The sequence below is a fragment of the Varroa jacobsoni genome, unplaced genomic scaffold, assembly GCF_002532875.2.
Source record: "Varroa jacobsoni isolate VJ856 unplaced genomic scaffold, vjacob_1.0 scaffold_226, whole genome shotgun sequence".
NCBI lineage: Eukaryota > Metazoa > Arthropoda > Arachnida > Mesostigmata > Varroidae > Varroa > Varroa jacobsoni.
In genome coordinates this window covers 107,620-132,839 of record NW_019213128.1, presented here as the reverse complement: position 1 = coordinate 132,839, position 25,220 = coordinate 107,620, and the positions used below count along the sequence as shown (strand labels likewise).

The window sequence follows — 25,220 nt, the reverse complement described above, 5'->3', positions numbered from 1 at the left end:
AGTAAAAGATTTTTTGTTCTATTGCTTCGGTAAACGTCGTTTTTACCTGCTTAGTCTAGTACTACACTTTTGCATCTAAGCATCTGCAATTCTAAGCATTATATATATAGAGAAAGAGAGAGCGAGAGAGAGATACCATGCTTAAACCCAATATATTGAGAGGCTGAGAACTGATTCCAACGGAGGACTGCTGCGGATAGAATGCTAAATTCTTATGTTGCTAGCATGTTTCTCTAATCCAGTAGCTTAGTGGAACTGATTGAGACCACACTGGGCGCTTCATTGTGAATAAGCCTCGCCTCAATTCAGCGAATGAAGTCAATTGTGTAATCCGTTTACTTTAGAGTTATTTACTAATTTCTCAGGATTATAATAAACCTGGTTTCGAAAAAAGCAGCCTGTCGTGCCTATTGCATAGTCATTTGATGGGGTTCTGGCAGTAAGCTTCCTTTGGTGGCTAGACTATAAGAAAAGAATAAATTCTACATATTCTATCCCAGCTGCATAAATAATTGCAAACAGGTTGCTATCATAGCTAAGAACAGACGATCTGACTCAACAAACTGGGCCCCATATACCCAAGTGTCTATATTTATTCAGTGTTTTATAGGCAACTAGTGCAAATGGACGGCGTTTCGATTTGTTAATATTTACCTTCGCTTTCATCGGATGCAACAATTTGTTTAATTTCAAGTATACATTAATATTGCTAAATTCGTACTAGGCCAGCGCCTTTTTTCCCCACCCCAGGTTTGACAAAACGAATTTATTGGTTATCGGCTTATTCTGTAACACGAAAAATTATACTGTGTGGTGTAGCTGTGCCATCCATGAAACTATCCGAATATCACTAATGGAACTGAGCCTCATGGCTGAGATGACAAACAGGTATCCTCTTTACGATCGGTCCTTAGCAAAGATCTTTTGTAAAATAAGACGTTTGTCGAACCTGGGGAGTTGTCTGGTGTCGATGTGCATTTCGTTGTCATTAGGTAACAAGTTTGCTTCTTCTTCTTCTTCTCTTGTTGCCGACGATTGATTCGAAATGGGTTGTGCCTGCTATAAAAGCTATTTCCATACATTTGTTTCTCACATGTCCTGTTGCGGGTTACCAACTGTCCTCTCATTGGCCACAATAGGCTTGGCAATGATTACAGGCATAACTTTCGCCAACTAAATCGTTACGCATGGAAACGAACCGGAGGCTTTGTCTTCCCGAAAAAAATAGCATACAGCTTCGTTTAGTGCCATATGAAGAGTATTATATGTCTTAAAGCGTTAAGGTGGTGGGTAAAGAGAAACTAGCTATAGGTCAAAAATCTAAATTATCTATTATATCAGTCATTGTCAATTTCGTTTTGCTGAATTTTCTCTAGTGATACTTTCGGTGTAATTTAATATTGTCACAGAATTTGCAATGAAATATTGATTTTTTCCGCTACCTGCTGATCGTCTGTAACCCTTCCTAATCAATTCTATAGGTCTCAGTTAATTAGTACCCATACCTTGAGTTTCGAAAAAATTGCAAAATAGATCGTGAATGAGCTATCATCAAATATCAGAAAAAGCTAGCTCTTTCCTCCATAAGGTGAACATGAACCTTAAAAAAAAGCAAAGTCATTACTGCGAAAAAAAAATATCTATTTTCAGTCATCCTTTTATAATGAACAGCCAAAGATTACTGATGTCTATTTAATGCGATCCGAAATAACAATCACCATCGTAGCCTCATTGTTTTGCACACAAAAAAAATAATTTATTCCGACCAGATAATTTCTCCTCAACAACAGTTACGTATGCCGCCATCTCAGAAAATTTAAATTCTAGATCCATAACGGCTATTCTATTGCCATTTCTACCATTGCCATTCTACTGCCAGGACCTTTTTGGTTAATCCGAGCAGGTTCGATTCTCCCATTTGTTCCTGCAAATTTTTGTTCTCTTTTCATTGACCCGGTTAAAGGAGTTGTCATAGGAAAGCCGTATTAATTTTGCTACCTAAATTGGGTATGAAAAAGTAGATGAGACTTACAAGTGGTATATTATTAAATCATATTAGATACATTCTAAATAATTAACATGATTTATATTGGTGATGCTTCCATGCATAGCAACCACGAAAGCGCTTTCCGGTTCGGTTCTAGATTTTAGCAATTTTTGCAAAATCGTACGAATAATTAAAAAAAAAAATGTAAAAAAACAGGAATACGCATCGTACGTTCATAAATCTAGAGAGCTGCTTTTTCATGGCTTTCGTCGAGTACAAATGCCTTTCCGCGCCCTAATTCGAAAACAGAATATGACCAAAGCAACCTGTGTGTCCTACTTAGGATATGGAACACTGTTGTTGCTTCGGTAGTTGCTTATTCTTCGGAAAGAGGCCTACCTGCAAAGTCCATTTCTTGTGTAGGCGAATTATAATTTAGTCAGCAACTGTATTCCGACCAGCTCACGAGGGATGCTATAGTTTTTTTACTTTTTTTTTTTAAAAAGATTAAAGAATGATTATACGATTTTCATTCAATGTCTGTTCTAAATAGAGCTTGGAATTTGTATGTAAACAGTGGTATACATTTTATAAAGGAAGGACAATGTGGGCATTTTCGATCTTCGATTTCACGAGCCCTTTTTGCCAATAATTTTAGTGCAATACGGTTATCTGTACAAGTACATATACGACCCTATTTCACTTTAGTGGTCAATTTGATAACAATGAACTTTTAAGATTAAATCATTCCGTCCGGTATAAATGTGAAGAAGAGTCTGCCACACTAATTATAATAGCCAATTTACTTCGTAAGGACTCAGCGTTTATATAAAAATCGTTAAAGTACGGACGGCGTGCATAAGAGTAGAAGTAATGTACCGAAGTGCATTGTGGCACACATACAAACTCTCTAAAATCGACCAGTCTATCAGACCCACATAGACATAACAGAGATTCATCAGAGAGTTCCACGAATGGTAACTGATAGGTATGTCAAGACTTTTCGGCATACCGAGCAAAAGCAATTTCATAATGGTGACACTTTGATTAGCGCCGTCGCCAAAATATTTGATTGCTTAGAGTTGCTTGTCTCGAATGAATCGGTTGCCTTCTGAATGATTTCCAACGTACTGGTACCTGCGAGTTCCAAATGCTGATCTACGTTGTGAGGACTGTTGTCCTTGATCTCGACCGGTATCATTAGTATTCCTTTCATCGGAGGAACCATCGGTGTCGTCGTTCTGATGAGGTAGGGAGTGTAGACCCCGAGGGATTTGATCTTCAGCTGGCGGACGGTACCGTCCAAGATGGGGCCGTGCTACCTAAAACCGCAGCAAAACATCACATACATATATGATGGATATCGTTAAATTTTTAGATTTTTAGAAATTTAAAGTTGCTAGTCTCAATAAAAAAGCGCAAATCTCGTTACACTTCCCATATATCATATCGACAAACACGAACGCAGACAGAAGTTCAGTGTAAAAGTTAAAAAGCTGGTGATAGGTTGGTGAAGCAGAACGATATGGAAATAGCTATTTGTAGAACGTGCGTTGTCATTCTATACGACTAATGGTGTCGCAACGCTAACTAGGTACACCCGTACACAGGCTGATCAAAGATGATGACAATGCTCTGCTCATTTTTAATTTCTTGATATGGCTCGTACACATATGTGGTCATTTCGTCGAGTACACCCTAATATGTGCCGATCGCAGTTGAAAACCCCAGCCACCACAGCATGTACCGCTACACGTACGGACTAATTTTGATCCACATGTGACCTAAAGGAGGCATGTTAAATATTACTGCAATCGTAATTATAGAAGACTGCCTGCCGAGTATGTATCAACGAGTGAATGCCTACGTCGGGACTTCGCCTGCAATTCGTGCGTATTTTCTATGACGCTCCCTCTTTTATGATTCCCGTGATGCTATGGTTGGTGTTTCGTTTAGCTATGATGCTTCTCATACGATCGGGTCGAATCGACCGGGTGACGATGATCTTTTACGGGCGTACTTCATTTATAGCACTCTCCAGTATTACTCGAATCTTTAACTGATGTTAATTTCAAATACACATTGGCTATGTTTTACGGTAAAGGCTGTTGTCTACGTACTATTTGATATCTTCCAATTTGTCTCGCCTTTTTTCTTTCCTGTATAGTAACCTCGGTACAATCAAGAAACTCGAGAAATGATAATTGAGAGATAACGTAGAGACGATAACGCGCGTAGTCGTCACCGTCGACCTCGCGAGGATGCGTCAGTTGATCCGGACAGCACGGGTTGCCTGCGGAAGATGGTGATTCGCTATATTTTATCTAGGAAATTTGGCTGTGAATGTAGCACATTGGAGTGAAGCGGATTTTCTATTCGATCTTGTCTATTTTATGCATATGCGCCACTTCTTCCTACATATAATAGCTGTGGTCAGAGTCCATAGAATACATAGAACAATATACGATCACTAAAACCAACATTCCTAATAAATCCTTATAGGTGTATATATACACATGCGCCTGTTATTGACTGACGAAGCTAAGCGTTTCATTCTAGGTGTTATATTGTTATATGTTTGATTTGCCTATGTTCCTTTGATAGTCTGTTAGATGACTGATAATCTATGAACGCACCTAGTACGCTGAGATGTCTGATTCTCGGGAACGCCTGCCGAATAGCTTCAATAAGTGATTTGAGGTCGTCGAAGAGGTTTTTGTTAATAGAAAGTGTCTCCAGAAACGGGCCTGAACAAGCTTCTATCACGAATGGGTCACGAAGGCTATTATTGTCCAGAATTAAGTGACGGAGTCTGTAATGAAAATGAACACTGCGGTGTTATATCACTGATCAGCTGTTAGCAGGAATTTAGCTCACTGAAATCTGTAATTTTCATTCCATGATCAACTTTATTATTAATAGTGTTTGCGACGTTCACTCATTAAATCTAATCAACGATTGCTGAGAAAGCCTTGAACTGTTAAAGAGGCGTTTTAAACTGCGTTAAGTGATGCTTGAGACCATCGGCCGTTTGCTAACACGAGCATTCATTTGCTCGTTGATTATGTATGTTGTACACGTTCGACTATTTGGTCGATGAATTAGTTTAGCGTTCTAGTAAAGTAAAGTAAAGTCCCAAGTTTCTAGTGTATTCAAAGACCCAAATAGTATTTAATACAATACGCTAAGGCTTCACCACGTGCCAGGGTGGTACCGCGTACACGAATGCTCTTCCGGTTGTAGTGTGAGCGCTTCGCTCTCTGTCTTATATAATGGTATACATTATATTGAATTTGGTAAGCCAATGTTTATTTTTTCTTTTCCTGTTATCCAGTCAATGGCAGTTTTGTCTCATCTGCCGTGAGTTGGGATTCCTGTACGTGACGCCTTTTCCGTTCCTGCCACGGCAATACGGTGTTTAAAAGCTATTTAGCTTTGACAGTCTTTCAAATGCACGTATCTGTTATGTTTACGCCTTAAGCATTTGTGTCATACTTTGTGTTGCATGCTGAGATTTTATTTTACTGAATACTTTCGCTCTACACTTCCTATAACAAAAACTTTCTTGGCCTATAAGATTCCAGCTTTTGGGTCAACAGTTCTGGAGAGCTATCATCGCATTTCACAAAACAGGCGATTCCGACATCAACATAGACAACCGCCTTTTTTAAATAATGTGTTAATCGATATACCTGTTTATCTATTTAAAAGGGGCACAAGTAGGGAAGTACCAATTCTGATACTACAGTGTACATAAGTACACATGGACTAACGTTTCGAATTCTTGTGCGTGTAGTGGTTTCGCTGTAAACACTCACGAAATAACACGATCTGAGACATGCGGCGCAGCACTCTTTCTGTTTATATTCTTTCGAATTTCTAATATGGTGTGCGTTACTAAACTCCTTCATGGGAGTTAACCGTTGGCCGCTGCTAAATAATTCTTGGAAACGAGGCTGGCTGATCATGGCGCCCTCCTAGTCTTTCTGCTGAGTCCGAAATAGAATGACATCTATCGCTTCCTTTTAAAATCCACCTACTATCGGGCCCTACCTCTTTCATTGGGTTTTCTCCTTTCGAACGTGGATATATCTGCTCACAATTTCTTTACGGGTGGGTGTATTCTCCTGCCGAACCTGTGTGGGAGTGCTCAAGCGCCCACTGGAGCGTTACGATCCCCGTCCTCCTTGCATGTCAGCCTGTCCTTTATCGCGGAGAACGCGATAGCATATATACAGATCAACTTATCCTACGCTAAAATGTTGCGCCACACGTGCTGTGCCAGCTACTTGACAAGGTAAGCTTTTACCCTCATATTGAAGCTATCCCGTAAATTTGTTGCCATGCTGCACGGAGTTTAATCTCTTTATTGTCTGTAACGCGCACTTATCATGGGACGCCACGACGACGACATTACTCATCAGAGCGCCAGGTTCCACTTAGTGTGGTCGCTTAGTTTAAATCTCTCAGGGACACCAAGTAGAAAAAGATCGGCTGTGGTCCCCTTTTTTAACACAGCATACGTATGTTAATGCATTTTATATTTCAAGACATTTGTAATCGGCTTAGATGACTGTGGGGTGAATAGTAAAACTCTGCCTGACTTCCGGGATATAATCTTGACCATTCTGTGAGACGCCAAAGATCCAACTCTTTCGAGACAAGATTGTGTTTTTTAGTGATTTATTTATTTTTCAAAGACATATATGACGATCAATACTATTTCGAAGCCTGCTTAATCTTAGAACATCCCTTTGGTATTTTTTATCGCCAAATGTAGGATGATCGTTATACCTGACAAGAGCATCGAGGCCCACTAACGTCGTGATAGAGTTCCACGAAAGATCAAGCGTTTCCGCTGACAGCGCAAACTTATGCAGAACCCAGTCTGGTAGGCGTTGCACTTCACGGTCAACCAACCTCACCTACAGCAGATTTTCCATCATATTTAAATGTATAGATCTCTTACATTAGTCATAAATAAACGGCATTTTGAACTGTTTATTGTAAGCGTAGCTGTTTGAGGATTATTCTAAAAAAACACATTCCGTCTTCAATAACATACCCCTGTGTAACAGTGAATTTGGATTTCGCATGTACAATGAAAAATTCAAAGCACTATCTGTGCTTTAATTAATTTTATTTAATTTACCTGATTTTTTCTCAATGAATAAGGTTTGAATATTTACAGAAGCGTTTTGCTACCTCGGTTCCTTCAGAGGCGCCAGCATTACTTGCAGCAGAAGCTCCTAAAGTGGCATACTCGATGTCCATTGTGTCCGCGGTGATTTTTCGGATTTGAACTCGCTACCTTTAGATGTCTGCAAGTCAACAAAAAAATGTTCTCGTTCTTTAATTAATTGTGGTTATTTTTTCAATTTAGTTAGAATAAATGTTTGAAACAGCCTCTAAAGAAGAACAGGACACGCCGCAGAAGAGGAGCGGATCTTGGAAATCCACATTAGACAATCAAATATTTTATAATAATTTAATTCAAAAGAAAAATTTAGACGGGCCTTTATTGGCAGGTTATTACTTAACTAAGTACGTATGTATGTCTAATATCTCAAATCTAGATCAAACGTTGTTTTTCAAGATGTTTATATTTCATCACTTCCATATGAAGAATGATAACTACCTAAGATAACATAGAGATTTTTTTTACCGATGTCCTTCAAGTTCTCATATAGCTTATGTTTGATTAAACATTAACCACTCATAGTTATCAGAAGTCGCCTCTACTCCCACTACTAGTTTGCAAAAGCTCTTTCTTTTTCTAAACGAATCAACTTTTGCTTAAGCTGAACTGAACTTACCGAAGACTAAGAATAAGCTGCGATATCAAATAAATTTTATATTTGGCCGTCTTTAAAGACCGGTATAAAGGAATTGAAAATCTATTGATTGAAAGCAAAAAATTACATACTGATTGCAAGCGTATTTTCTTGCATCAGAAGCAATGTTCTGCAACTGGTATCATAATGTCTTCTACGTCATCTATCATTAATTAGCAGGGACATTTTTTTAGCTCAATAACATAAACATGACCAATCTTTCCTATACTCAAGTAATGTGTTATACAAAAATTTTCATATTTAAATAATAAGCAATTTAACCTGCCGCAGAGATGCTATCAAATCGAACATTTAAACAACAACAATAACAATAATAACTTAAATTCTAAATTAAAAAATGTTTAAATTTTTTGAATTTTTATGAACTATAAAACTAAGAAAAAAATTAAATTTTAATCAAATTAAAAAAAAAAAAGTTTTGTTGCTGTTTTCGATAACCTTGAGATATTTTTTGCTAAATAGGCTTTCAGAAATTCACGAAGTAGGTCGTGCGATGGTCTTTTCTAAATTAATCAAGATGCAACATTAGATTATGTTGGGTTTTGGTTGATTTTTTTTTGGGAGGTTTTTCAGGAGAACTAACGATAAACATCGATAAAGCTCGTTTTAGTTCATAACGTTCTTCATAACTCTTTACTTGATATTTTTAATTTAGCCATAATAAGCCTATATCTTGCAAAATGCTTTCTATCTAACTGCGATTTACCTTATTCTCAATTGTAGAGTTGCGTTTAATCGTCTATATTTAAATACAATGGGTCTACACCCAACTCCAATGAAGTTAATATTTTGAAGCATAATTTCAAGATTATACTGCATGTTGGGCGTGATTAAATCAATAAACACTAAATTCTAACTATCTAAGATCATGCGGCGGTAAACTAAACTGATGTCCTTTTAATGGAGCAGATAGGCATGCTTTCACTGAGGAATGACAAAATAGCCTAACAAACAAAAGCAATACTATCTCTATCTGGCCGATAGTTAACAAGCGTCACAACAGATATAACTGGCAGATTCAAGGCCTCTGTTCTTTTATTTTGACTTCGTTTTGGAAAGAATTTTCTTACCATCAGTTGTTTGATATATCTGTAGTGGTTCACAACTAATTTTAGACACTAACGACAAAAACAGCGCCCGCGTGTGGCGAACACTTCTTAGGTATCCTACGTTATCAGTATCAATGTTTTGACCCAGTCTATGTGACGCGTTTGCTGGGCCTGCATGTGTGTCTCAGTTGAGATTTGCACTTAACAAACACCACTCGGATTATGCTTCCAGCTGATAGTTGTCGTTTAGATCCTTTCACGTTGTAACCATGTGCTTTTTCACACAGTGCCCGTAAGTAGGCACTTGTTCCGTTGCGCAGTAACTTTCACTATCTTTGGGTCCATCATCACGAGCGTGCATCAGTTTGTAGCCCGCTCATTTCTATACACATCACATAATATATATGTATTGCCAATAGCAAATGGAGAGGTATGTGAGACGTGACGGCAGTACTCTACTTACCACAGCTGAAGCTCGACTAATACGGCCACACGTAGTAACTACCCCGCCGGTGTCGGGGAGATTTCTTGCCGTATCGCGATCTCGTTATGCAGACGCTGGCTCGTGGAAATCCAGCCAATTGACGATCACACAACCGTCGCCAGCTCTCGGTAAACTCTCGTCTCCGTTTACCAAAATCCTTCGACAGATCGTACAAAGAGCAAAGAGATAGTACAGCTGAAAATAAATGCACAGCAATGGCGAGATCTTTTTTGTTGTCGAAGGGGAACGCTTTTACGCACGCATAGATGGTAAGGAGACTGCCTAAAAATTCTCGGTTCAGAGCAACAACGATAACATGTCAAAAAATAATTACTGCTGGTAATGACAATGATTATGATAAGCAAAAGATACGACAGTGATTAAGAATATCGATTATAACAAAAGCGTATGTCTCCTTCTTCTCTCTGTTAAAGGTTTCTCCGTGGAAACTAGGATATTGCATTCAATTTTAAGAACGTCAACTTGACACGGAACAAGATCATTATTTAGGACTAATAGTTAGGACTAAATGCACCTCGAAGACGGAAGATTTTTTACTTTACGCTATATTTCGATGAAAGAAAATTCAAAGGGGATTATACTTGTAGTAATAAGAGTTCCCAAAAAAAGAATCTGTTAAAAACTATTCGCCGATTAAAACTGTCTCCCTGATGTTGGCAAGCAACGCTAATCTATTCATTTAAAACAAGCGGATACGAAATAAATTTTTTCGTTTTGTTGCTTTTACTTGACATCCGCTCTTCATTTGACCCAACTACAGTCCTTAAAAGTGATAGTAACTTAAATCTTGTCATCTTGAACACTTCCAGGTAGTTTATTTGATCCGCAGTTGAATGCTTTTGAATCCAAGAAACGTTACTGCGTGGAGAGCCCGTGCTGGATGTACACGGAGCTGTTCTAATATGATGCTGCTCTTCTAAACAGTTAAGCTGTCAATAATAATAATGTCCATTGCATGCGATACCGGATATATCGAGCATCTAATACCGACTGATTTGTACGTCAGTGAATCATTGAAACACTGGAGTACGGTTAGCGTATTCTATATACAGCAGAATATGAGTCAGGACAGTCGTCAAAAACGGCCCGTGCAACCATTATAATATGTTCCGTCTAAGAAGTATATGGAAAGCCAGATCATTTCAATTTAGAATACACCCATTTTGTAAAACTATTCAACGCCCTTAGTGCTCTGACAAGTCACTCTAGAAAACTCTCTACACGAACACAGCGGAAGTTAGCATCACTAACGATAGACTCTTGCATGCAAAAGGAAGATCTAGTTAAGTGTGCTATGAATTGTTCTTACTAAAATGCTGGCTATTTCCATTTTAGTCGAGATGGACCGATACCCTTTGTCAGGAAAACTCGCAATTTGTATCATAGGAAGGCATAGCTCCAAACGGGAACCACTTGCTTGCCAAGGAAATTGGCTGTCCCATGACTGTAGTTTTGAACTGCCCGTCCCATGACAACCCATTGGCACCGTTAAACAGAGCTAATTCAAGCAGCTGTCATGGACGATCAAGCACAAGAAGGGATCGTTAATACTCCATCTACCAGCGTCTTCTTTATTGATGCTTTTATTTATTTAGGGACAAACTGTCTCACTATTTAGGCTTGAACCTGGATACCTCACGGATCTGTCGACGAATAGGTATCAATTACACCCTATGAGAGACAAGAGCACGCGCATCTGGTATGTATAGTCACAATTATTTAATTTGTGCAGTTTCTATTGTCTTGACAGTATCCTCGAGTATACGTAATTCATACTCTTTGGAAATATTATCATTATCTAACTGCTATTTGTATATAACCTAATGTAACGTCTTCTTTTATAGGGCTGGAGGCTATCAGTATCTAATATCTACATCCATATTCTATGGAACATAAACGATAAATAGTGCTTTTTTTTTTTTTTTTTCTAAAAAATGATTTTAGTTTTCTGTTATTTCAAAGAAAAACGCTTCTGGTTGGGCGCTTTGTGAAAAAATTATCCTAAACATGCTTTGGAGTTCTTTTGAATGATTTAGGTGCGAAGAAAGTAAGCCATGTTCATGGGATCATGGCTATTGAACTATGGCGCTATCCTTTTATTTGGCTATCGGCGGTGTGATTTTGTGTAAAGCCCACCTATTTTTTCAGCTGAACAGACGAAACGAAAAGACATCGTTACGTTTTCAACAGAAAGTAGTTTTTAAATGGAATGGTACCTCGATGTTATTGTTCACACATCGCAGTTTATTTCTTAAACGCTTTTAGACTGATACTGTTATTATTATCACACTCCCTGTGTCAACCCTTATCTGCTTCAGGTGAACATACAAAATGACGTCGACCTTCAAAGGTCCGGAAGTTTCAGCTAGCCAAGACATTTACGTGTGTTTAATTGTACCAGACGAGCAACGAGATGAGCCAATCGTTAACTCTAATTGCACGCTATACTCGTGAATCAAAACACACAATACCGTACGCAAAACCGGCTGAGACCACTAGCAGAATCAATCTTACACGCTTAAATATCAATCCGTCGACTCAGAATAACCTCAAACTTCCTACGTAATATCTAAATGCCCGTATCTAAGTGAACCATCAAAATTTATACTATCAGATTCACTTATTCGTGGAAAGGCAGCCGCTTGAAAACAAACACTTAGACAAAGTGGTCAAGACACTTCATCAGACCTTAGTATCGGACGCGAAGTTCTTCGAGCTGCGCTGAAAGTCGACTATACACGATCGCCTTTACAAAGAAGTAAGTTTTGAAGACAGACAACATTGGCCTCAAAGTTAACTTGATTTATCTAGACGTAAGCCCTAGTAACGATACCAAAATTTCTATCGCCGTTACCAGAACAACTGCAATAAAAAAATCTTCGATAATAAGCTACAATCCAACATGGCCTTGAACCCTGAATCTCTTGAGTATTAGATGACTGATAGTACCGATATGTAGTAATAAATCGCTCATTTCTGTTTTATTATGAGCTTATGGTGTGGTAAGGCGTTATCGAGTAATTTCACCGAATGTGATAAGATGAGGCTGAGATGTTTAAAGTCCAGTGGCAGCCTTATACCGATTTTCGGTCGAAGGACATAGGCGTTTAGCGAGAGTACTGGTGTCGACAGGTTCCGGCAAAGTGCTTTTCGTATAGATGATGCCTATGAAAGAACAGGCCGGGTTTCTTGTTCAATGTGTTCGGGTCGGACTAAAGAAGCGAAACATATACACTTGTGTCATGTACATTAATTAGGCTAGCTGCGAATGTGCAGTATTTTGGAGAGCAGAGCGTAGGGTTTAAGATGAAAGTCTATGAGGCCGTCCGTCTGTGTTTTGAAGAGTTGTTGTTTGGTTGCTTCTGCGGTAACTGCTTGCTAGGCAGTATATGAACTCTCCGCGGTAATAGTTTATCAAATCGGGGTAAGACCTTCTCGAAATCTGAATAATTGTATCCTGCGACTGGTATTCTCTCGAGGATAAATCGTTTTCTTTTTCTGCGGTCGTTGATGCAAGTCCTTTCATACAGTTAACAGTAAAATTTGTACATCTTACTCTAGATACTATGTTCGGATTGTCGTAGTATGCGCCTGTAACATTAATAGTATGCAACAAGTGTATTAAAAATAACGTACTACAGTTTTATATATATATATATATATAACTAGTATAACTTATTATGACTATTGTTACCATTTGCGTAGGCTGAAACATTCAACGGATTTGATTACCAAGCACTCTCGTTAGACATCGTTATGATGATTCCTCCCTGGTTTCAACGCAATTCTGGCCTGCCATATATAATTGTTATTCTTCTCGGAATAACCTTAGAGGCTCAATTTGGATTCTCCGAAACCGTCAACATGGACCAATACAGTACGTATTATATAGTTTAAGACCTGAGCTAATTTATTTAGTTCTAACGAAATCGTTTGTTAGCGAAATGCTTGTTGATTTACCTAAATGTTAAGAACCGCGGGCTGTTTAAGCAAACCGCTTATGATGGCTGTTCGTAGCCGAAGTCTGGCTCATCTTTAAGCTCTATGAGAACTACCATTTTTTTTTTTGTAAAAAACTTCCTTCAGCATTACGTTCGAACAAAAAAATCCTTCGTTTACATTGTATTAAATTTTTACCGTCCGGTCTAAGTTTTACTCTGAGCTCGGACTCTGAAGTGAATGTACTAGCCTTCTAGCATCTTTCTGACTTGATTAGATAAAATTATATTCAAATAAAAAATAACATAACATATCACAATAGCCGGTCGCCAGACCAGCCACTCCACCAAACTTCTAATTAAAAATGAATTTTTTCGAAAACAGCTGATTAAAACGTCCTTTAAATCAGTTTGCTCGTTAGGATACCCAGCTTTTGAAACTAGAGTAGAATTACTGAACATCAATACGCATATGCACAGTTAGACGAACAGTACGAAAAAAATTATGATATTTCCAATGTTTTTTTTTTTTTTTTTTAATATGTATGTTTAGTATGTTTGTTATCTTGTGCTAATTTTTAACGTCTTCTTTCTACTTTCGATAAATCTGAGCCATTTTCCAGGCCTTTGTGTTCAGCCGGTTGTAAGGCGATCAACTTTTATATGCTGTCCCATAAAGTTCCTTTAGTATTGAATATGCTGTTTATTTTTATGAAGGCGTGAAAAGGTAAATTTTGTTTCTCATCAAATACTAGGAAAAATTAGTAGAAAGAAACGTTTACGATGGCAAAAGCTTATTCGACGGCAATATTATTTTATAGTTATAAAGGTAATTTGCTACATTTAGCGAATGAATAGCTTCAAAGAAGACGTAGTGATCTTTCGTCGATGTGAAACACGGCGTTTTGACGCTTCGTAACCGAACTCGCCGATATGAACCCACTCTCAACGATCTCATCTTACTATTATAACAATGGGTTTCTCTTACATTGAAGAGTTCCACATGTCGAAGGTTCTTTCCTTGTACATGAATGGCTTCAATGTTCACCAACTTGGCACCATTCTCGTTTCGATGGCGTACTCGTTTTCACCCGCTGAGGATCGCCCTGTCGTCGAGCAGTGTCTGGGTCAGCATGACAATGAAACTGTAACGGTACGGGACCCTGTTGGGTATAGCATAAAAATCAATAGTCGTCGATAATGAGATAATTCAGAAATCTTGCATGTCGTATTGATTAGTTAACTTTAACTACAGCAAGCGTCGCGGGTCAAGTAATGAGTCGAAAGAAAATACTTGCTCGTCACTTAAAGATAGATGCCTATTTAGCATAACGTAGCTTTCTTCTTTTAACAGAGCCTATTGTATATATATATATAATAGAACAGAATAGGGCCTCGGGTATCAAAATTATTTGTAGACAAGCTGCGACTTCCGATCAAAAAAGTGCTAGCTTACTATAGAAAGCTGCGAATTATCAAAGGAAGAAAGACGAGACGTAAAGGGAGTTTTCAATAGAGCTTGGAAGACTTGCCTATCCTAATCGGCAATGCTGGTTAAAGTTTCAAATTGGGAAAGTTAACATTGCCTACTAACAATTGTATTACGTTATAGAGGCTGACTGAATGCTTGTCAATGAGCTCGAACAAAGCGAAATGTATCTTACAGATAAAATAAAATAACCTGTTGCTCAATTCAACAGCGGTATGATAACTGAGAAGATAACCTGCGTTTCTAATTGGCAGGAGCTGATCAAATGTTATATGGAGAAGACGAACATGGTAAGTGTAGCAGACGTAGACTAAGTTTACTTTTATGTATTTGAATTTGTATATATTCTTGGAGAACGCACTCAGCAAGCTACATAGCTCATAGTCAAGTTCCATTTCGATATTCTTCCAGTAGTTTTAACTGGAATGGGTCGCGATACATAGTTTTGCAGAAGGTGGAAAGTCATTTAGCATGCTCTGTGTAAAGGTTTCCTTCGGACGATCTCACTACTGAACACGCTTTTCAGTCAAAATCGAAACGGGATATTTCCACTATGAGCGACATTACTGTTTTGATATCTTTTGGAGCGGTTAATTTTAGTTATATAAAAATATTAAAATTGTTTCGGATTGTAAAATTAGATGGATTCTGATAAGAAATGCAATCTGACGAAACTGAAGGAGTTCATAACGGTAAAGATGGCAGCGGCTCCGCCGATAGCCGTTGCAGTACTACAAAAGTACGCTGAATGCGTATGTCAGATATCAGGAGCTGAGGGAATGATTTGCGCTCAACAAAAAACAATGGATGTAAGTTAAAAGGAGATTTTCGTATCCAATTCACGTAAATGAATGATAATTGGTAGTGTTTTTTTCTTGCGAGGTAAAATCATTGGCTGTTTACGCTATGAAATAACCGTTTTAATTCCTAATCTTATTTTCAGTATGTCAGGACGCTCTGCAGCGCCATAGTCGGCGACGAATGAACGGCGAGCTTCGCTACCTCTGAAATCTACTTTATTTTGACCGTATGTGTTGCCAACGTACGCGTTCTTGACGAATTCAATCTAACTAAACCGCTTGTACAACGGTGAAAAAATTTCGTTTGGTATTCTCTTTGGAATAGCAAAACGAGGTTCTCCTGCACGCTTTGTAACCTGATGTCGTTAGTAATTTTATCAAGTTCAACAGTGAACGCTTCAAGAGCGAGGAGTCTCAATGTTGGCCAGTGCAATCGACTAGTCTGAGCAATTCTACAATAGACTTCCTGTTTGCGCCTGAGACTGTCGCATTTCTTTCTGAACGAGCTATGCAAATGGATTTAGAATCTAATTAGCTAGCCGTTGCTTCAACTGAAACTCACCAATAGGTCGGTATGCTACATTATTCCCAGCTAAGAAAATGCAAACTGGAAAGCTAAATAGGAATACAGATCGAACAAGCTATTCATATTGTCGTTGGAAAGGCTTTTCACAGCTGTGTTCGCAGGTGGCCGATTTTTTTCCAAAAGCAAAGCAAAGCAGCTTTATTCAAAGCTAGCAGTAGAAAATGTATATCTATGAATTTTAGATTCTTTCAAAATACAGTTGTCAGATGGATCCGCTACCGTAAACATACAACGCTACCAGATAAAATACAAGAAATTAAGATGTATCTCTTTCGAACGGCAACAAGTTATTTTCTTGACGATATCTTTTACTTAACTACACTCGAAGCTGAACGTTACTTTCTTTTTTTTTATGAAATTTATTCACCAATCAACGTTTACAAAGTCCAAAATGACAGCATGTATGTATACAGCCAGGATGATAATAACAGCATGTTTGAATGTGCTGAAACCTGTAGTTAAGCATGATTCTAGTACAAATAGTTATTCATGGCAACTTCTTATCGATGCTCATTATCGGTGTCTGTGTCGATGATGTATTGTTTTCCAAACGATGTGTTATGTCAAAACAATCGTCAACGTTATTTTCCGCAACGGCTATAATAATATACTGCCTTAGTTTAAGTTTACATATATTTGCGTTCCTCATATTAAGCTGAGCTGTGCTCTTATCGTACTCAGTTCTTCTAATTTCTCTTAAGATTAGCATCGATGGCATTCGGCTGGAATAACATAACCAAAATTGTATACAGCTTACCGTTTTATGGAAAATAGAAATTTGAAATAAGCGAAACTGCGACTGTTGTTTTTCTCCTTCTTCTTCTTTACCATAACTTCAACAAAGAAGCAGTTGTCTTCTCATACAGCTCCACCTTTCCATTATTTAATAACTTTCGCGTAGTCTTCACACATTGTGTAGCACGTTCGAAATATAGTATATATATATATATATATATATATATATATCATAGAACTACAGCAGCAAAAACAGTTTGTCGTATAAGCCTCGTACTCAGTAACGGGCCTCAATTTAATAAATCCCAAAATACTCACAAATAATCTCGTACAAGACCCGTATGCGAAAGTGATTAATAAAGTATTTAAAGCTGTGATGAAATTCGACTTATCCTAAGGGTTTAAGAGTGTTAGGATTCAAGTCAAGAACTGTACGTCAGAATGCTATATTTAACCGAAGATTAATAAGGCAGAGAATTAATTTACTTAATGGGAAAGGACGCGCACGCAAGGTCTTCGTGAACTATTTTTGATGAGATTATGAAAAGCTCATACAGATCTCACTAAACGAATGCATTTATTTGTCGTGACGTTTAATTGAGTTTTATTATATACTAATTATAATCTATGATACCATAAGATTAAGCGTGATACTTGGCACCCGTACGATTGTTAACAGACTTATTGTGTATTAAGAGTCCCTGTCTCGAAGCCATCGTTATTCCCGTCGCGAATGTAGGTAGTGAACGATAGACAATGACAAAAGATGCCAAGTCAAATGAACGGCATCGTGTATATTGGTTTTTAAATGCGCCACATTGTTTTTTTTCTATCGAGATGTATCAGTCTTTTCAACGGTGAGACAATAGCAATTCTAAACTCTGCTCGATATCCTAATATCTCTCCCAATTTTCTTTCCATATTTCAACAAGCGCATGCACAGAAGCTAATTCGTAAGACATATACTACGAGTATACGTTTTATAAATCGCGCCGCGAGGCAGACGTGACACCATGAGTTTAGTTCCCTTGGCGGGCCTCCGCTGTAGAACACATTTTAACAATGTTTCAATCAAATAGCTCTTTGGGCCATTCTCAATATTCAATCTAATAATCTTCGAAATTTCCAGGCAATATTGCCAAGAAATACAATTGGTTTTCGACCAACTAGGATACAAAATATGTCAACAGACATTGTGTGCAATAGGTTCTCCTATTTCGTCCCTTTGTTAGTCGTTTGTAACGATTTGTAGAAATGGCCTAATAATGAATTGCCTCGCATCACCTACTGAAGTGCGATGATTTCCCAGTGGTAAATGCTTATCATCATTGGAGTAAACATGCATTTTAATTAAATAGAACAATATAAATGACTATATATTCCATGCAGCGTTCTGTGTATCCAGCGAAAATCAAAATAGGAGACTTTGGAAATATCACTAATCGTTGTAATTATATCTTTGATCAGCCTCTTTCAGAAGACGCATGACGACTAAAACGTTGATGCTGACGCACAGCAGATACAGACAAACTCCATCTTCACCTTTATAAAGAACTGCGACCTTTTATCGAAGCACGAAGCACAGTTTTTTTTATCTTAAATTATTCAAATGTAACAATTCGATTAATACCGTTAAGATAAAAAATGTCTTCCCTTATATTATAAGGGTCGATGTGGACGATTCTATTCGTACTTAGAATAAGCAGGACACACCGCCTTTATTTGCCAATGCAGAACTGACTAAATATTGTATCAAGAATCTCTTCCGCACCGACTGTTCCAGAAATTCGTCCTAAAGCAACCATTGCACGTCGGAGATACTCAGCAGATATTGCCGCGTCGCCTGACGCGTCCTCCAGGCATCGCTGTATATTTTCTAGTGCCTCCTGAAATATGCCACACACAACTGTAAAAACTAGGATAAACGACACATCCACGAGGACCGTAAGTTACTATGCGAATTCGTTCTCTGTTCTATTATTCAACAGTAATGTCAACATAGAAGTGAACAGTTTGCACCGTGACTAAGTGCAGTTATACTTCCCAATAGGCAATAATAATAAGAGCATAAAATAATGTTCTACTCTTCAACTCTAGAAATACCGTTGTCCGAAAAATTAACTACTAAATAATAGCCTTGCAAGAATATCTTCGAAACAACAATGTTCGAGTGAGGGAAAAGTTGCTGTCTGTCCGCCGTTATAGGTTGTCGCTTCAGTTAATATAAAGTCAGTTCCCTTTTGAAAAACAAAACATGCAGATTGCGGCATGTGTACGGCAGCTGTATACAGATGCTTGGAGGGGCAGATCTCTACACCAAATAGATGTTCATGTCAATTATACCGTGCCTATTTAATTACGAGCACAATAATAAACGGTGCAAAACTTTAGTAAAGATATTTTAGAACAAAAAAAAGCGTCCGTAAAGAATAACTCAATGAAACAAAAGTCAAAACGAAAGTACTTTGTGATGCCACAAGGAAGATGCGCTGCGTGGGAGCTGAGTGCAATCGGCGCTTGATTGACGTTTTCCTCATAAGTGTCTTTGATCTTATGCAAAATATTGGCAGTTGACCTTATCGCTGTGTCCGCTAGAATGTAAGAATCCGTAAAATAATAGCATTTTCCGTAATCCCATATTAAGACCCGCAACGAACAATATGAATTTGGAACTCGCGTCTAAGAGCTGCACAAAAGCTCCTTCCGTACTTGGATCAAGTTCCTCTGTCGTTCCCTGACCACGAGAGCAGGCGTGTCGTGTACAGCAAAGCGATCTGCAAGCCGGGTGACAATACCTTCGATTAGGTTGCCTACTCCCTGACCGCTATGACAGGAGACTGCATAATCCACTAAGTTTAAATCCGGAACAGTACGTTTTAGTAGGTCGAAATTTGTGAAAAGATCCACCTGCAAATTTTAATACCAATGCGATTTAATTCAAATAGATTAGCTATAATCGCCGCCGTAAATTGAACATGATTTTTCAGTACACTGTGACGCCAACGTTACAACCCTTTGTGTGTGTATCGGTCTGAGACAGGCACCTTTATATTGTGCTGGATAGTTTTTAAAGTTTAAAGTTACCCTCACAGTTACTTAGCGGTTTCTCAGAACTATATAGACTAGCTCCAAACTAAATACGCACATACTGAAAAACAAAACAGCCGGAGTAGAGTGCCTGTTCGCTTGAACCCGTAAAATTATCAAGCGTAACGAATTTACTGCGTATCTGTCTTCATAAAATAGCATGCCTATTTTAATACCTATACCTTAATTCAGGATCAGTTTGTACAATTGTTGTCATGTCGAACAAGCAAAGCATCTTTAAACACATGTAGATAGCAGTAATTGTATAGGATACCTAATAACTGTATAGGATACCTAATAATGCCGTCGTGAGAAGTATTGTCACTTAGTAAAACAAGTTGACCCATCAGTAAAAAATGTGAAACTTACTTTGTTTAGAACTACAATGCTGTTGCACTTGTCTGATTCACGAGTTGTACTGCCTTCATTCAATAAAAGGCGGTGATCTTCCTGCACCAACATAGGGTCGTCAGTCACCAGGATGTTCAGGTGGGCCTGTCTAAAAGTCTACCTTATGTTACATAAGGAAAAAACTACTGCCTGGTCAGCTTTCGTAATAAATGACGCTCGACTTCATACATTTTATGAAACTCTTGTAGGATTCTTCATTTCACGCCATTTACTATTCTTTTTTTCACATCTTCATAAGTGTATTTTTTATTTGTTCTAGGCTAATTTAAAGTAGACTACCTGGAGAAGTCTCTCGCTCTTCGTATGCCTTCGATTTCAACGGGGTCACGCGAGTTCCACCGGGCTCCGGCCGTGTCACAGAGAATAATCGGAAGTCCTCCGAGATCTACAATATTCCAGTTTTTACAGAGAATTTTTTGACCATACTTTTTTCTTAGTATACAATTTTCTACGATCTATGCCCGATATGAAATCGAACGAAAATTCCCCAGTGAGTTGCTTAATGTAAGCTGAGCTTAACTAATATATCAACCTCTAACGCACTACTGAATCCATGCAAAATCATCTGTAGCTCATTCAAAATTGATCAGAAAAACCAAATATACGATCTGATTGTGTGACTCGTACGTACCAACTGATACGCGAATTAGATCACGGGTAGTACCGGCGAAAGGACTTACAATAGAAGCTTCTTGACGTGAAATCAAATTGACTAAAGTTGATTTTCCAACATTTGGCCGACCTAAAATTCGATTTAATCTTTTAAAAGCGCCCTAAAAACCTAGAAACTATTTTTGCGTTTCCTAAGCTGTAAACATATGCCCAGTTAAGGTAATTCATATAAAATATAACTATTCATTGGCAACCGTGAATGTTAGTAAATGATGCCAAAACAAGAGCAAGTTAGCATGCTTTCGTACATACGGTTGAAATCTTTGCTAGTCCCCGATAACAAATCGGATTACTAAAACGAACGTTATTCGAAGTGTATATTTTATATTAGAAGCCACTAACAGGTAATGGGCGGTCACAGGTCGTAATCGTATAAAATCCTTTCAGTACCAGTTATTGCAACTTTGAAGCCTGTACGGATAGCCTCCCCCTGAGGAGCCGTTCGCAGCGCCTCGCTCATCTCATGCGCGGTTTTTTTAAGTACGCAACTGGCTTGCGACATAACCTATAAAACATTTAGCACCAAGAAGCCAATGAACTATTGCTACAGTTGGCATTAAAAAAAATATAGAGTTAAGCTTGAGGTTCCTTAGCGGAGTCTATTGCGAAATTTCTCTAAACGACCCTCTATATGTGATTCTAAAAAGATAGTACTTTTATATTAGATCAACCTCAAACATACATTGCATAAATTATGAGAGACACAGTTCGCGAAATATATGTACTTTTAACATCAAAAACTCTGAACATTGTCAATTAAAAGTGGTGTGGATTTCAAGGTGGTTTACTTCAACCCCTACCTGTACGTTAACAATTTTTATCTGTAGATCAATATACATAGTCTGTTTTTTAACAATGCGAAGCCTGTATATATGCATGTAACCATAAAAGATATCCTACACTTTTTATCTATCGACAATATTCTTTATGCTGGCACGCGTAGATGCTCCTATCGACTATATGCTAGTGGACTTGATAAATAACGAATAAACATATTCATTACATACGCGATGGAACCAAAAATCTGAATACCGTGCTCGGAGATATGTCTTGGTCTTCTGAAAAGTCGATGTAAACTTCGAAATTAGCCCGCGCTGCCTTCAGCTGCTGCATCCAACGCGCACAGGCAGAAACCAACTGCCCACGACCTGTCTATCAAAGTTCTGACTTAGGTTATAGAGTAAAGGATTCGATGAACATAAAAACATGATTAATGGCGTGTTTCAAGTTTTGTGAGTGATGCTCGACCTCTTTCACTGCCATCGATTCGCACCAGCTATATATGCCGCTACTCCTAATATATGCATTATAGAGTTCTATTTTCCTAATACAAGTGCGTACATGAACATACAAGGCATCGCAAAAATCTTTCAACAGTCTTTAATTTACATCTTCTGAAGTAGCAGCGAAACTGTATGTTGTATAAATGAAAGTATAAAGAAGCTCAATGAAGATTCTCAACCTGTAAAGAGATCTATGCTTCATCTTATGACTCTACATACGTTAGCAGGTCATTTAGATCCGAGCAGATATTATGACAGTGGTAGGAGGTGTTGTAATCTAGTTAACGAAGATAACAGACCGAAGTTTTGCTCATATTTATAAAGATTCGGACACAAGGTAGCTTTTGGAAGCTACTCATTATCCTAAAGTTTTAATTGAAGATATGGATAGGGGTTTTCGGGCTTCCCCACGTAAGACCAACCCGTTAAGAAGCTTTGAGTTGTTTATACACGGTCTAGCACCGAAAAGTGGATAGCACATTTTAGCGTAGCTTACTCGATAAACTTCTAACAGGTCTAGTTACACAGTTACAAGTTCTTTGTTTTGTAGTTTTTTTGTAAAATTTTATATGGTACTTCGAGGTTGTAAAATGCACATCTGACATAACCTCACGTTTAAATTAAGTTATATAAATATTCGATTAATGACCTCTGATGGCCTGGTCAAGCTGGGCATCGGTTTCTGCTTCAATGAGGTCTGCAAGGCTTTCAACATCAGTGAGATCCATTTTTTTATTGAGGAACGCCCGTCTCGCAAATTCACCAGGCTCTGCAGCTCGAAGGCCCTCAAGTGATGCCAGTGCTGATGTCAGCGCTCGAATCACCGCCAAACTACCGTGGCATTGGAGCTCTACGACGTCCTCACCTGCTAAAGCGATTTTTATGAACAATAATTAAAAAAAACTGCAAAATAATCGTAAGAGATCGACGTTGACATTGAAACGGTAAGTGACTACCTAAAAAAGGCCTTGGTAAGTTCTGCATAAACTTGCGAGTGTACAATGCAATATAGAATAACACTATTAAAATGAATAGTGTGCTGACTTAATTAAATTTCCTTTACGTGTAGGTGGCTTGTGTATGCTAGCTAGCATAAACCGAATATCTATAAATGTATGTAAGTAGCGAACGATAACTGGTTAACGTATTTTTTTTGCAGATTCGGATCCGAAGGCCTGCAGTTAAAGGCATAATCGATTACAGTTCATTTACGTACCTGTGAATGAGTTTGGAGCGCTAAACCAAAGCAAAACCGCCTTATCAATTTCCCGATGACTCTTTGGATGGCGTAATGTTCGAACGTAGACGCGCCCATGTTCCGGTCTGGTTTTAAAGCCTCCCATGGTAAGCAAAACTGTCACTGCAATATCACCGCCAAAAATGCTTTTTACTAATGCGATATCCTCTATTATGAGAGATGGAAAAAAGTTTGAAATCGTACGCTTCCTACTGCCGGTCCGCTATGTGACTCAATCAGTAGACCCCAATATAACAACAGCTTATTCATATAAATACTAATACATACAGTGGCTTAAGTGTCCAGGCCTCTTGTCGGAAGAAAGACCAAGAGTTGTCAGTATGAGGTTCGCTAGTCATATATAGTATGCGACCTGTGTGAATAAGGAAATGCATAATAATAAAAATGCCGGAACTTGAAAGTAATACACCTTTGTAAAGCAGTGCAATGGAAACTTTGAAAATAAGAAAGTATTAAATGTACTGCGCAATTAAAACAACGCTGTAACATCGATATGCGCAACATAAATCACGAACGTACATATACTTACTAGCTTTTGGACCCGATACTCTGAAAACTGCTACCGCACTCTTTACGTAGCCCGTTGAGAGTGCAAAAATTGTTGACAAATTTCTTACAGATAAATATTTTTTTGCTGGAAATGTTCGTCGTGCTGTACTAAAAAAGGACTTTAGCATGATTGATTTATAATGTACGCGCATTACAGTATAACCATATTGGTAATTAGCATAAAAAAATTCAAGGTAAGTCGACCACAGTTGCAGTTAAGGGCGACCATTAGAATAATCTTATAAATTCGAGACTCAAACGTTTGTCGCAGTAAAACACCAGCACTTCTTTCAATGTCAGCACGGCACTAAAATAAATTTTATTTATTCCAGGTGGAAAATACCTCTTCTAACATTCGACTAAAGTTTTTAAAAATATTTCGATAACCTGCGACCATGGACGGAGTTGTCGTTCAGCTGACTCTCGGGCCACCCTTACCAGCTCAATAATAGTGTACAATTCCGCGCTGTTTCTATGAGAAAGGGTACGGCTCGAGAGAAAGGGTATTCCGCCAAAATTTGAACTCAAAAAACTCGAGTATAAAGCAACAAGATAAATATATATGAAGAGAAATCGTTTGTCTGCGGGATTCAAGCCGCTCAATATGATGATGTATAAATATGTATGAGACATCCCATAGACTTGACCAGTCTGTCTGTACCGGCCCTCAAATAAAAAATATAAACACAAGGTGAAACACACATAGTGAAAACTCAATATGATATTAAGAATTTACATTCAACTTACATTCTACTGAGCTTCTTTCTACCGAAAGTACTAGGCGTTGTAAGTTGAAATTTGACATCGCTAAGCGTCACAAGCACATTAAGTTAGGCGCGCTATGGGAACTATTCTGTATAACTGGTCACGTTTCGTAAACAAATTAATGGGTCACATTCGGCTTGACCGCATTTTCGTGTCACGAACTTTAGCTACTTACCGCTATGAGCGTTGCTTGTCTATGGTCTTCCTCATTAGAAATCAAATAAAACGAAGTATATTACGAAATAGTTTAG

The 25,220-nt window shown here is 38.2% G+C and overlaps 3 protein-coding genes across 11 annotated transcripts; 1 reads left to right on the top strand and 2 right to left on the bottom strand.

The window, feature by feature from the left end:
• Window positions 1-555: 555 nt before the first annotated feature.
• LOC111273780 (leucine-rich melanocyte differentiation-associated protein) lies at window positions 556-9,446 on the bottom strand. Of its 3 annotated transcripts, none has more exons than XM_022855722.2 (6): window positions 9,355-9,446; window positions 7,193-7,308; window positions 6,782-6,912; window positions 4,624-4,799; window positions 4,108-4,280; window positions 556-3,309 (listed from the first exon to the last, which is right to left on the bottom strand). In XM_022855722.2, the coding sequence occupies exons 2-6, from the start codon at window positions 7,259-7,261 to the stop codon at window positions 3,064-3,066; spliced, it is 795 nt and encodes a 264-aa protein (XP_022711457.1). In that variant the 5' UTR covers window positions 7,262-7,308; window positions 9,355-9,446; the 3' UTR covers window positions 556-3,063. The 3 variants fall into 3 exon arrangements, with proteins under 3 accessions (XP_022711457.1, XP_022711456.1, XP_022711458.1); XM_022855721.1 differs by lacking the exon at window positions 9,355-9,446 and adding an exon at window positions 8,913-9,348; XM_022855723.2 differs by lacking the exon at window positions 9,355-9,446 and adding an exon at window positions 8,549-8,811.
• Window positions 9,447-10,230: 784 nt separating this feature from the next.
• LOC111273784 (uncharacterized) lies at window positions 10,231-18,496 on the top strand. Its single transcript, XM_022855732.2, has 9 exons — window positions 10,231-10,319; window positions 10,732-11,095; window positions 11,715-12,154; window positions 13,102-13,273; window positions 14,330-14,487; window positions 15,078-15,113; window positions 15,465-15,632; window positions 15,767-15,850; window positions 18,412-18,496. Exons 4-8 carry the CDS (start codon window positions 13,153-13,155, stop codon window positions 15,806-15,808), a joined length of 525 nt encoding a protein of 174 aa, XP_022711467.1. The 5' UTR covers window positions 10,231-10,319; window positions 10,732-11,095; window positions 11,715-12,154; window positions 13,102-13,152; the 3' UTR covers window positions 15,809-15,850; window positions 18,412-18,496.
• On the bottom strand, window positions 15,989-24,641 carry LOC111273777 (uncharacterized). 7 transcript variants are annotated; one of them, XR_002688027.2, is made up of 11 exons: window positions 24,185-24,537; window positions 23,614-23,757; window positions 23,047-23,265; window positions 22,147-22,262; window positions 21,505-21,619; window positions 21,074-21,184; window positions 20,722-20,827; window positions 20,401-20,530; window positions 19,654-19,851; window positions 19,409-19,535; window positions 18,691-18,830 (listed from the first exon to the last, which is right to left on the bottom strand). XR_002688027.2 is itself a non-coding variant. In XM_022855717.2 (10 exons), the coding sequence occupies exons 1-10, from the start codon at window positions 24,599-24,601 to the stop codon at window positions 18,663-18,665; spliced, it is 1,317 nt and encodes a 438-aa protein (XP_022711452.1). In that variant the 5' UTR covers window positions 24,602-24,641; the 3' UTR covers window positions 15,989-18,662. The 7 variants fall into 7 exon arrangements, 5 of the variants coding, with proteins under 5 accessions (XP_022711452.1, XP_022711449.1, XP_022711450.1 ...); XM_022855717.2 differs by lacking the exons at window positions 19,409-19,535; window positions 24,185-24,537 and adding an exon at window positions 24,592-24,641 and having other exon boundaries at window positions 15,989-18,830; XM_022855714.2 differs by lacking the exon at window positions 19,409-19,535 and having other exon boundaries at window positions 15,989-18,830.
• Window positions 24,642-25,220: the final 579 nt, after the last annotated feature.